A 13,011-nucleotide genomic window follows, 5' to 3' on the forward strand; every position below is an offset into this window, starting at 1 on the left:
TATGAGTTCAATCAAGGCTGCAGTTTAGGTGGAATTTCATGACAACAAAATCATGGTGGGAACAGAAGGCCCAATAAAAACTGCTTTTTAAAATTTTCAGGGAAGGAAAAAGACATCTCTATGAAGAGGACTAAACTATATAAAAACATAAGTAAAAAGAGATTCATGTTGTGTACTGGAAATCCTCTGCACTAATTCATTTCCAACAAATTAATTGGGAACATCTATTGGACTCTGTGACTAAACAATATGATACAGGTGAAGACTGAAAAGGTGGCATAACATCACATTAAATAATTACTCAGACGACACTCACCTACTCCAACTTCCAAACACCAGAAACAAATTCAACCTGCAAGGCCGGGATCAAACCTTTACCTCTTACTGAATCACCTCCTGTGGCCCAGAAAGTCACCTCTCTCATCTCTAAACCTATCTGTACTCCTCTATGACACATATTTTAATTTTATGGTAGTTGTAGCTATACCTAACCTATCTGATCTTCCTACTAAGTTCTAATTTATCTGTGGACAAGACCATATCTGACTCATCTGTATCCACCTATTTCACATAATATAATGCCCATATATGGCACGTTTTCCCTAAGTTTTTATTAAAATAACACAAAATTTTCTATGACTCATTCATCGCCTTCTTTAAAGCATTCTTTTAGTGAAAATGAACTAACAAAACAATTCAGAAATGCTTTAATTTTTAAATCAGTTTCACAGGTACTCATGATTATAAATTTCACTTAAAAAAAGGAAATTTAAAAATCAACATAGTAATGTTTCTTATGGAAGAAAAATTTCCAGAATATCCTTAAAACTATGAAACTAATAAGCCAGCAGTAACTGATTCTGGTACTGTGTTCTGTTGCTTTTCAAGGAAGAAGAGAAAAAAAAAATCAACCAAACAATAATTTACCTCCTGAACTGAAAGCTGCCTAGAGTCAAATTTGACTTCAATAACAAAGATAATTCAAATCAGTTTATCTCTGAAAACATCACAAACTAATGGAAAATACCAAAACATCACCAATTTGAAACTGAATGTGTTCCATCCACAAGCAGTCAGGCAACAGTGGTCCGGTCCTGAGCTAGCATTCACCTGCATCATTTAAGAAATACTTTTGCAGCAAAAACAGAAACATGACCCACAGGTGGCAAACCACTCTAAAATAAATCTTATTTAATCATAACATTAATTTCACTAAAAGTGTATCACGCCTTGAGGACATCATGTTAAGTGAAATAAGCCAAACACTGAATAGTCAAATCCGCAGAGACAGAAAGAAAGGTGGTCGTCGCGTGAGGAAGAAATGGGGCGTTACTGTGACATGGTGCAGAGTCTGTTCCACAGGAACTCTGCACAGCGGTGTGAGTTACTAGCACTGAAAACGATTAATCTAGTGACTTTTATGTTATGTGTGTTTAATAATTAAAAATTTAATAAAATTAAAAGTGTGTCATGGTCAAATGGCCCTCACGGTCCCTAGGCTTAACAGAGTCAAAAATACACAAAGCCAAAAACATGAACACACAGAAGATATTCATGTCCCATGTGAACAGGAAGGTCGGGAGCACAGCTGGTGTAGCACCTTGCTGTGGTCTAAAAACTCAAAAGACAGGTTTCCTTTACAGATCGTTTCAAAAAGAAAGCTTTTAGCTGCATCGTATTTACTCTGTCACAGCAATCCCTTATAAATTCCAAATCTCTTCACATGACAATTGTTTATTCATTGAATGGTTATGAACCATCAGTGCACGTGTCTCTATATTCATTGCACTTTATTATGAGAAAGTGTAAGCCTGGTCGTTAAAAAAAATCCTGTCACAGAATATTAGCAGCCTCTGAAAACAGAAAACCATCTTCCAAATTAATCACCCAAAGGCCTCCTAGTGTTGGGTGAATGACAAAGACTTATCAGTAAGAAGAAAAGGATGAAAAGCTTATTTACTTGACGGTACTTCTCAATGAAAAATGATAATGAAGAAATTCCTGGGGACCCTGGGTTTTCTGTTGCATTATCAAATGGGGCAGAGAGAGAGAGCAGTGGTGATTTCGGGTTAGTGAGAGAATAAAATGCCAAAGACACATGAATCAAAGTATGCACAGCACAGAGGCCCTGGGTCTGCAGCTCACAGGAGGAATACTTCTGCAGTGGGTTTGTCATACAGTTTATCACACACTGTTTCACAAGGTTGTTCTAAATGCAGGCAGGTAAGAGTGCCTTTTACTCTCGAGGATGACAGCTGCTTCTCAATGTGAGACTAGGTACATACTGACATAAGATCGGGGTGACGCCCTATATGATCTAAACGACTGGTGACTTAAAATTTTCACTCGGCCACTTTTTATTTTTATCCTTAATGATGCATCACATAAATTACTGTGGAACTAAAGGTATAATATGACTATAAGTCAACAAATAATTCATACAGTCACAAATTCAGACGGAAGAAGATGGAAACATCTAAAACACAATTCCACGGTTCATGCAGGCACGGGCCATCCGCATGTTACAGCACGCTTTTCATAGTCGAACTTGCAATCATCAAATAATCTAAGCTCAGATATTCACAAGCAAACTGCCAAGTTACTATAGTAACAGCTTTTTTAGTATGATTTAAAAAATTAAACACGAGGTGCTCTGGATATTCTATTTCCATCAATAGAATTTTGCCACTTACATTATAAAAAACAAATATTGCAATATCTCAAAATACACTAAATGTGACTCAATCTTTCCTGTTGATTCTGGAGGTATTCCAGGACTATAAACGCGAGTATCAATTTTCATTGTCTAGTAAATATATATGTCAAAGAATTTCTTGACTGGCGGATATCGAACAAGAGTTTATTTCCACATAGTCAATATAAATGAAGTCTAAATGCAATACTGTATTCTGGATCAGATATTGACACAGAAAAAGGATATCAGGAGAAAAACTGGTTAAGTCCAAATAAATATGTAGTTTAGTTAATAGTATTGCACAGTCAGTTCTGCTATAACGTTTTGAAGATGCGAATTTGTTCCAGTGAATTGATAGATTAGGGAACAACTTGAGCATAACACAAATTTCATATGTGCTAATGCACAACTTCATCCACAAGAAACATTAGGTAAACACAGAAAAGTGCACTCAGTTGGAACACGCCACATCAGATTACGTGTGCATGGACACACAGCCCCCCAAACATCAACCCACAACCTCAGATCCTGATGTGTTAGGAGCCACTCCCACCCACATCTGGTGTTACAACTTTCCATGAGATTTCTGATCACCCTCTTCCTCTACAAGCTGCGACTCTTTCAACATTCATTTCCACAAATAAAGTCGTTTTCAGGTCTTATTCAAGGTAAAGTTCCATATTTTAATATTTATGTGTTTCTTAACCAATTAACACGTAAAACTATGGAACAATTTTTATTAGGTTCCTAATTTTGTTCCATTGCACAGAGTTTTTCAATGCTAGACCCTAACCCCATTTTCCCCATAAACCCTGTGGTTTTCATTGCACAGTTTTACATAGTACAGTGATTTTTAGGAACACATAGGTCACGTTATATATAGAACTGACGATTCCAGCAGTAATTTCTTAGTTTTGACAAATACGCTATTATGTAAGAAGAAAAGGTAAGCTAGATGAAAAGGTAGACAGGAAGTCTCTATTATCTTTGCAACTTTTCTGTAACTATACAATTATTCCAATAAAAAGTTTAAAACACAAGTATATGACATATATAAACATATAAGGCCAAGGCCTACACGTGGGATTCTGCATTAATAAAAGCTAACACTTAAGTAGTACTTACTTGGTGCCAAGCACTGTTCTCAGTAAGTCATGTACATCAACTCATTAATCATCTTCACAACACTATGAAGTAAGTGAAATCATCACCATTTTACAGGGGAGAAGACTGAGGTGCAGTTAAGAAACTTATCCAAGATCATGAATCTAGGCAACTGGGTTCTTGGGTCAGCGCTTTTACTCCTATGCTTTTAAATATGACTGCTTTCACCATTCTGGAAAGGTTTACAATAAGAAGTGTAAATGAAACATCTAAATAATCTTTCTAAAAAGCGTTATAACACCTGAAACTAATATAATATTGAGTGTCAACTGTAATTAGAAAAATTTTAATTAAAAATAAGACATGCTATAAACATCAAAATACCAGAAGTTAAAAATAATATCTTTTTTTTATGAAAAATCTCTATTACCACAAATTGTGGAAGCTAATAATGACGGTAAAAAATGTCACCTTTCTACTTAAAAATTAAAACAGTCAACTAGAATGTAAAGTGTAAATGGTTTATAGTAATGACAATCTAAGGATAGGTACCTAATAAAAAGGTGTATCATCAATGACAGAAAACATAATTTCAAAGTTTTGTAAAACTCCGTCACACTTCATCAATGTCAAATACACGTGATTTAAGAGTGACGGTATAAAATACAAAATAACACATGCCATGGAAGTTCCCCAGCAATCATAATCATAAAATGTTGTTGAATCAACTTGATTACTCAAACTTTGATTAAATGCGGAGGTAAAAGTTCTGCCAATGAGATCTCAATATAGAGTAGTTAAAAGGTCACCTTGTTAGTATAACTCACTATTGCTTTCCAAACTATCACACAGCTTAACCTCTGAAATGTAAAACCCCCCCTACCCTTCCACGTACACTCACTCATTCAAAACACCTTCGGCCCAAGTACTCTTCTAGGCACTGAGGCTACATTAATGAACAAGACACAAAGTCCTACCCTTATGGAATTTAGATTCACTCACTCACTCACTCATTCATTCATTCATCCATCTACCCAAAAAGTACTTACTGAGTGCCGACAGCATACCAGGCACTATTCTAGGTACAGCAGGTAAGGGAGGGAACAAATCATGCAAAAATCCCTGTACAATTGCAGCTGACATTTTTTTTTTAGGCGAGGCAACCCTTGGTTGACCTCACAGATTGCAAGGACCTTGTCAGCTTACAATCCCTTATTTTTTATTTTTTTATTTTTTACAACTACAGCACTTGGTCTTGGTAGGTGATCTCCCATCCAAGTACTAACTAGGCCTGACCCTGCTTAGCTTCTGAGATCAGACGGGATCGGGCTTGTTCGGGGTGGCATGGCCGTAGACTGCAGCTGACATTTTAAGAAAAACCCAAACTAAGGTAGACAGTGATAAATGCTGGAAAGACAATGAAGCAGGAAAGGAGGATTTAAAGTGAGGGTAAAATTGTAATAGGATGGCCGAGGAAGATCGGAGAAAGCAAAGAAGACAAATAGGTACATCACATGTTAAGTGCAAGCGCCATGAAGAAAGGTAAACTGGCTGAGGACAAAAGAGTGAGAGGAAGTGAAGGCTATGTGACAAAGAGGGGTTGGCAAAGGCCTTTCTGAAGAGGCAGCCTTTGAGCAGAGCCTCTGAATGATTAAGAGGCCCACTCACACGAAGATCTGGGAGAACAGCACACAGGCAGGGGGCAGACTAACCTCAAAATTCCTATCGGGAGAGCAGGCATGGCACTTTGGAGGAACAGCAAGAGGCCTGTGTGGCAGCGGTGGAGAAAGCAGGGGACTGTAAGCTACTGTCCTAACAGCAGGCTGAAGGCTGTGCCGTTACACAGCCATTCTGCATTTGGGAGCCACAAATGTAGATTTTAGTGACTAGTTTCAAATCAATTCAACGGATTATTAAAAAGCCATCATTACTTGCAAAATAAAGTCAGGGGGCTGAAGCGAAGATAAAGCAGGATGAAACTCAGGCTTCATCGCTGTGTAATGTATATTCTCTCTCAGAAAAACAAGGCATACACACAGAAAGTTCTATAGCCGTTCAAGGCACTAAATGAGGAAGTGGCAAGATCATTTTACTCGTTTTTCAAGCACTGCAACTGAGGAGAACACAGAAAAGCCTGCAGATTTATTTAGAATCTTTGCAACTCTTATTTCTTCCTCAGTTTGAAAACATGAGGCTGTAAGCAGGAATTTGTGTTGGCTCGTAAGGCATCTCCGATTACTCCTGCTGGAGAAGCACAGTGTTTTACTCATTTCAAAATCCCTACCACACTGTCAGGCGCAGGAAGGTGCTCGGCAAATGGTGCCGGGTAAGCAGAGAAAAGCACGCAGGCTCCAACAAATCAGACGCTTTGCATTCATCGGGCCTAATGGTTCCATCTGATTTGAAAATGAATATCAAGGAGTCAAAGAATACATTTCTGCAGAAAAACAATTTCTGTAATTGTATCTTTTTGATTTCCCATTTTGTCTTTGTGCCTCTGAAATTTCAGAGAGAAACAGAATTCAGACATTCCTGGGTAAAACTGTCAGAGCTACACCTCGATTAAAAGACACGACTAATACAAACGGATATTGTTATCCTAAAAATCTGTTCTTAACCAGAACACAGTACATATTGAGTACACGGCAGTAAAATTACGAGGCTTTCAAAAGAAGGCAAAGTTCATGTTCATTAAGTTAAGGTGATCCTATTCACATTAGACACATATTGGTTTCAGGATCATTTAAAAATAAGTTAGAAATCATTTTATAATCAGAAGAAATGTTTCGGTAGATTATTTTAAAATTATTTTTCAATTTAAGGTGCTTGGCATGAAACCAAAAATTGTTATAATTTAGAAAGAAGGTAAAATTCAGTTAACAGAGTCACATACCAAGCTTCGGGAAGCAAAAAGGAATATTCGTGAGGAGAAGTGGTCTCTGGAAAGTTGGAGAGAATCGCGAGGCGATGAGGAAGCAGGTCTGATCCGTGATACGTGAACAGAATTTCTAGGGCTTGTACGTTACTTTCCTGTATAAAGGCAAAGGGTAAGTTTCCAATGTGAATTTTAGAGATATAGGAGTAATTCTGTACGACAACGTTCAAAAACTCGTAATTGACTTTTTTATACAGTTCTGATGTGAAGTGTTTTGAAATATTCCTGATTCTTCCTACTCTGTATCATGTTTCTCAATCTAATGCTATTACAAGCATTTTTAAAACTCAGAAGAAATTTTTTAAAAATATGATTTCATTTTCTGTACATTTCTTAATATTACAACAAAAAAGGAAATGCGATGGTATATGTATGTGATAACATTAACTGCATGGTTCAAAGATTCAGAAATTGTTATAACCATAATTGTTTTATTTACAAAAAATTACCCGAGCGTAAGTTCTTGCTGAGAGAACAATATTCTGATTTCTGAACTTCTTAAAGAATTCGGCATCATATCTCTGTTCAGATGCATGAGACACTCCTAGGATTTCCTGAAGGGAAACAGCGATTTAATGAAAAGGCTTTTAAATATCGAGGACAAGAAAATATTAAAAACCTTTATAATCCTGCCTATCTAAGTAAATAAGGCCTAAATTAAACTATCAACTGTTAACTGATGTACTTAACTACATCTGCATTCTTGCCTTTATTTTGAAAGTGGTTATATTTTTAAATGTTGTTAATTTTTTCAAATCCATTAGTAAATGAAATAGGCAGTACAAATTAAATTATATACAGTAGGACAATCAAAACCCACTACCTAATTAAAACAAAGAAGCAACAGTTAGTTATACATGGCTGTGCATTCTGAGCATCTGCCATATCTGTATGAAACTTCACCATAACCTTACTGCTGCTGAAGTGGCCTTTGTAAAGCGCAGAATGAACCATTCATTTGTTCAACAAATACTTATTGAGTGTTTACTATATGCTAGGAGCACTGTGATAGGCAGTGGTGGTAACACAATGGACAGTACACAGATCTTGCTCTCTAAGTAGCTTGAAATCTAGCGGGGAAGCCAAATAAGCAAACAGGACCAGGCGAAGGGAAACACGTGGGAGGGGTGATTAACCCAGTTCTGGGAGGGCAGGGAAGGCTCCCCAGAAACAGCGCCGGAGCTGAAACATAAAGGACAAATAGGAGCTAGCCTGGGCAGTTGCAAGTGCAGGTCTCGCCGCTGTGATGTATGAGTTAGGGCTCCTGTCTGTCATGTTTAGTGATAAATTCCAGATACCTAGCATACTGCCTTTCGCATAATAAACAAATATCCAGTAAATACTGTTAAGTGAATTAATTTACTGAGATAGGAAAGAGGGAAGAATGAGGATGTTTAGAGGAGGTGAGAAAGGGAAAGTGGAGAGTGAGAAGTTCACTTAGGAAAATGTTGAGTTTGGACCTACCACACATCTAAAGGAACTGCCCGGTGGGCAGGTGGACATACAGGTCAGGAGTTTTGGAGAAAAATGTGAGTTGGACACAGGACGCAGAGTTCTTGCCACAGAAGTGTATGTGATTCCAAGGGAAATTAAGTAGAATGAAATAAAAGGAGACTGAGAAACAACATCATTTAAAAGATGAGCAAGGAAAAGGGAATCTGTATCTGAAAAGTAGATGGAGTTGTAGACAGAAAAGGAGAAAAAAGAATTTAATGCATACCCATCTCCTCTTTCTTCTGGCCAATAAATTCCTCCTTACGCCCTGCCGGTTCATCTATGAGCATACAAACAACACTTCTTCCTTCTATTAAAACGACAACCCGATCTTTTATACCCCTCTAGCTACCACATTCTCCTCTGCGCCCCTTCACAAGAAAACTTGAAAGAACTGCCCACGACCACTGTCTCCACTCCCCCACTTATCATTCTTCCCTAAGCTTATTCAACCTCCGACAAAAAATGTAATTTAATTCAACTCCTTACACAGCATGAAAGACTTCTCAAAATATGGCCCACACCATTCTAACGTCTCTCCTACCTTTATTCTGCGCCCCGCCCCAGCCCCTGCAGCGCGGCCGCCCTGGCTAGCCCTCAGGCGCACACCGTCTACTTCCCCGCCACTACCCTTTCTTTAGACAGCACCCTGATTATCGCATAGGCTACTAAACCAGGGAGACCTAGCTGAATTCTTGCTTCCTATTTATCCAGACAAATTATTTACCTTCTGTAAGCCTGCTTTCATATCCATAAAATTGAGAGGATAATAATACCTGCCTCCGAGGACTGATGGGAAACAATTTGAACTAAGTACACAAGGCACTGGCTGACAAACAGTAAGCCATCAACAAATGTGTTGATATTGCTTAAGATATTCTCTTACCTATTGGTTCCTTCAGCAAATATTGACTGAGCTCCTACACAAGGCAGATATCATTCTGAGCGCTGGGGAGATTGCAGCAAACAACGCAAAACTCCTACCTTTAGGGAGTTTCCAGTCTCGTGCCCCCCACACAGGACTCCCCGGCCCGCTAAAGCTGCCTTCCTTTTTTCAAGGACTAGTTGAAACAGCACTCCTACTTCTTCTTATGTATAGTCTTCTCAGACATCCCCAGGAAAAATTTAATGTTTTTCTCCATTATGCTCCCTCATCAATTCTTCATGTCTTCATTATCATCACTTATTGCCTATATAATGAGGACTCCACAAGGACTGTCCCTTTGTCATCTCTGTACCTCCAGCACTGGCATAATATCTGGGATGTAGTAGGCACAGTGTAAAATTTAAATGACTCCATTTTTATCTCATTGATCGCAGAATTAATAAAATAAGTCATGTTCTGTGATTAAAATGCAATGCCTATCTCTACCCCATCTACTGGTTAGCCATTATATCTATACATCTTCATTTCTAAGTTTTAACAGCCAACTTCATCAATTTCATTTACTTTTCAAAAGCTTAGCTTAATTCCCTTAAAAAGTGGGCTCAACAAATACTTTGTCACTATTACCATGTAATAATAAATGTACTTCCTACTGTCAAACAGGCAATACCAATTCCATAATTAAAGAATAACGAAAGAAAATTAACTGCATAGGCAAACTTTGAACATTTCATGGAACTTTTCTTTGAGATCTCATCCTCAGTAAAACTAAGGCTAAGAATAAAAAAGGATAAACTACATCTGTTCTAAGTTCTGCAGTTCACAACATGCTTTTATATACCGCCTCAAAAAATCACAGAACTCAGACATAATCAAAGGATTTGCTTTAAAAAACATGACCATCCAACAGTCAAACTAGTTGTACTCAAAATTAAAACTACTGGGAAGTTTTTGTAACCTGTTTGCGTGAAATGATAAACTCATTGCTATGGTTTCTAATAACCATAGGAACAGCCCTCTTTTGTCACTAGTATTCTGTTTAAAAACATTTCTCTTAGCGGGTGTGGAATCAAATGCTTTTGGATTTGCCTGCAGGCGTCAGAAGTACTAAATATCTACATTATTCTGGGGATAGGCAGTAAATTATCAGGTGTGACATTTACTGAGTGCCCACTTTGTGCCAGTCCCAAGAGCCAAGACAGGTATGCCCACAGAAGGGAGGCGTAACACAGACTAAGCAACCTGCAGGCAAAGTCAAACTTCGAAGGCTAGAAATTTATATTAAATCCTGAGTAACTTCAGTACAAGGGTCATGCGAAAAAGCAATCTTAGCTATGTGTATTTATCGAAATGCTTCTCACACCGTTAACAATACCTAAACTGATCTTACAGTACAGAGTGCTACTGAAATGCCCAACATGGGAACATCTGCAATTGTGTCCCTGAAGAAACCAATATCAAGTATATTTAAGTTCAAGTGCCTAATTTTGGCAATGGTTAAGATCAAAGTTCAACCAAGTTCAACTCACTAACAAATCATTAAAACAAAGTGAATCAGAAATATTCAAATTAGGGTCATTAAAACCCAGTATATACTTAAATTTGGTGCTGGAGAAAGCTGTATGTCATAACCTTAACGCCAAAATGCAAAATCGAAGTAAATGAAAAGGATAAGAAATGTGGGACACAGAGACGCACTGAAGCGGTGAGCGCATTTCTATTCCCTAGATCAACAAAACAACTTCTGGTTCTTCATGGTCTCTAATTTTTACCAAAACTGACAGACAAAGGAACCTGCTCCTGTCCAAAAGGAATTTTTCCCACATAAATAGTTCTAAAGACCAAGGACAGCAGATACTAGGGAAGCCATGGCATTTACAATGACAGGTCGAATGAACAGAAGCAGCTCGATTAAAACTGCTCCTCACCTCGTACGTCGCAAGCCGATCTAAGTAGGTTAATAATCTCAGTCGATAACGGCAGAGTTCCTTTTGTTCCAGTGTTAACCTGTTTGGAAAGACTACGTTAGGCGAATTTTACTTACATAAAAGCACATTTCTCTAAGAGTTAAAATAGAGTAAACATGATCACTATTCCATTGAGCTCAAAATTCATGGAACAATACCCAAAAGCACAAAGGTAAAACAGTAAATGCACTTAATTTAAGTTCCTGAAATAATTTACAGCAATTATCTCTAGTAAAGAACCCACTTAGGTGACTATTTTCAAGAAATTACCAAATAAACAGTCATGGATCATTTACTTTGAAAAGTTCACTAATTTCAGTAGTTCTCGTCTCTTCTTGAGTGCCTTCTTTTTCTTCGCGGCAGGCTCTTCGTCGGGGGGTAAAAGGTCCTCATAAGAGACCCCGTCAATGTCTACTTCATCAGGTAATGCAAATCTATAAGGAGAAAGGAAAACCAAGTCTGTCTTCGTTAAGTTTTCATTTCATATAGTGAAAAGCTGCTATCTCTTACTTTGATTTTGTTAGTTAGTTGATTTCCACAGAAATGACGAGTTATTTGGAAAAAAGGCTTTGCTATTGTAAGCGAAGTGATTCACTCATTATATCTCCTGGATGGGTAAAAAGCCATTAGGTCATCGGTAAGCATCGTATTTAGAAATGTTAAAAATCGAGAAAATGGAAACTACTTCGGAAAACATGTGAGGTTATATTCATCCAACATGAGGAAAATGTTGCCCAGAGCTTATAATTTGAATCCCTTCTCTTTAAGGTCTCAAAATGGTAATGAATGTAAGTCTCATTTACATTGTTTATTTAGCAAATGTACTATTACATTTATATCTCTGAAAAGTTCCGAATGTAGCAAATAACTTTATTATTATTTCATTAACTGGCATCTCTACGGTGCGTAACAGTGTGTGAGGTGCTTCCACAAGACATATGATCACATGAGGTACCTCACGAAGCCAGCATGATGCTACAGATAAAGAGAGTGAATGAAGCTGAGACCCGTCTGAGGGGCCTCTCTGACTAGCAAGTACATCCGGGTATGTGTCTTAAGCTCACAGCTTAAAAACGGCCAGCATTCAATGTCTGCAGAATTTGCTCCTTGCTTTGTGTCAAGCTATTATATGTAAACACACCTTATTTAAAGGCTAGAAAGCTGTGACCTCAGATAAGAAAGCATCAATCAAAAGCAACTGCCTCATTGCAGAATGACCTAAAGAAAAGTTTTCCCTTTGCAAAGTCGCAGCTTAAACGTTTTCACAAAGTCACCTTTACTTTTGCATCCAAATCTTTCTGTGACCAACCTGCCGTCATCCGATCCTTTCCCAAGTGCCAAAAGAACCTCCAGGTCTGTGCCTTTTAAGCCGTACTGAAGCAGTTCTTTCGCAGCATCCACATTTTCAGGAACTCTTTCCAAACACTCGTGAAGAACCCAGGATCGCTTCTTTATTTTACTCTGGATACAGAGAAAATAAAACACAGAGGCATTAAGCAACCCATAACATCTGATAGTACATGACAACTGCCTTCTAGAATTATAAAGCTATACCTTAAGGAGTAGAGCTACCTAAGAACCTGGCTACAGGTAACTGCTAGAGAAGGGCAAAGAAAAAAGCTAATTCTCTATAGATTAGACTTGGATGAGGGAGTGTGGTTCCAACCACTTTCTGCCTTCTCCTAGTGAGCCACAACTGCTTCCTTCAACTCCATCCAATAACCCTGACTTGCCCTCTTTCTAGAAAGAGTTATCGTAGTTATAAACTGGAAGTAAAATCTGATTCACACCCTATATTCTTTTATACATTCTCACTTATCAATTCTTTCTTCAAATGTCTCTTAACTCATGTATGCGGCCTTCATGCCAGTCTATGTCATCGACACCCACACCTGGGACACTGTAGGAGTCAGTCCCCTGCCCTGAGCGC

General features: G+C 38.0%; 1 protein-coding gene across 2 annotated transcripts in view; it reads right to left on the minus strand.

Annotated features, from left to right (window-relative positions):
• Nucleotides 1-13,011, minus strand: part of NBAS (neuroblastoma amplified sequence) — a 250,417-nt gene that overhangs the window by 176,457 nt on the left and 60,949 nt on the right. For both annotated transcript variants that reach the window (XM_006910241.3, XM_025045807.1), the window contains exons 17-21: nucleotides 12,391-12,542; nucleotides 11,378-11,515; nucleotides 11,043-11,121; nucleotides 7,184-7,288; nucleotides 6,693-6,829 (exon numbers count right to left, since the gene is read on the minus strand). In XM_006910241.3, the coding sequence (XP_006910303.1) occupies nucleotides 6,693-6,829; nucleotides 7,184-7,288; nucleotides 11,043-11,121; nucleotides 11,378-11,515; nucleotides 12,391-12,542 (611 nt within the window). The remainder of the gene's footprint in view (nucleotides 1-6,692; nucleotides 6,830-7,183; nucleotides 7,289-11,042; nucleotides 11,122-11,377; nucleotides 11,516-12,390; nucleotides 12,543-13,011) is intronic.

The sequence above is a fragment of the Pteropus alecto genome, unplaced genomic scaffold, assembly GCF_000325575.1.
Source record: "Pteropus alecto unplaced genomic scaffold, ASM32557v1 scaffold61, whole genome shotgun sequence".
In the NCBI taxonomy this organism is placed as follows: domain Eukaryota; kingdom Metazoa; phylum Chordata; class Mammalia; order Chiroptera; family Pteropodidae; genus Pteropus; species Pteropus alecto.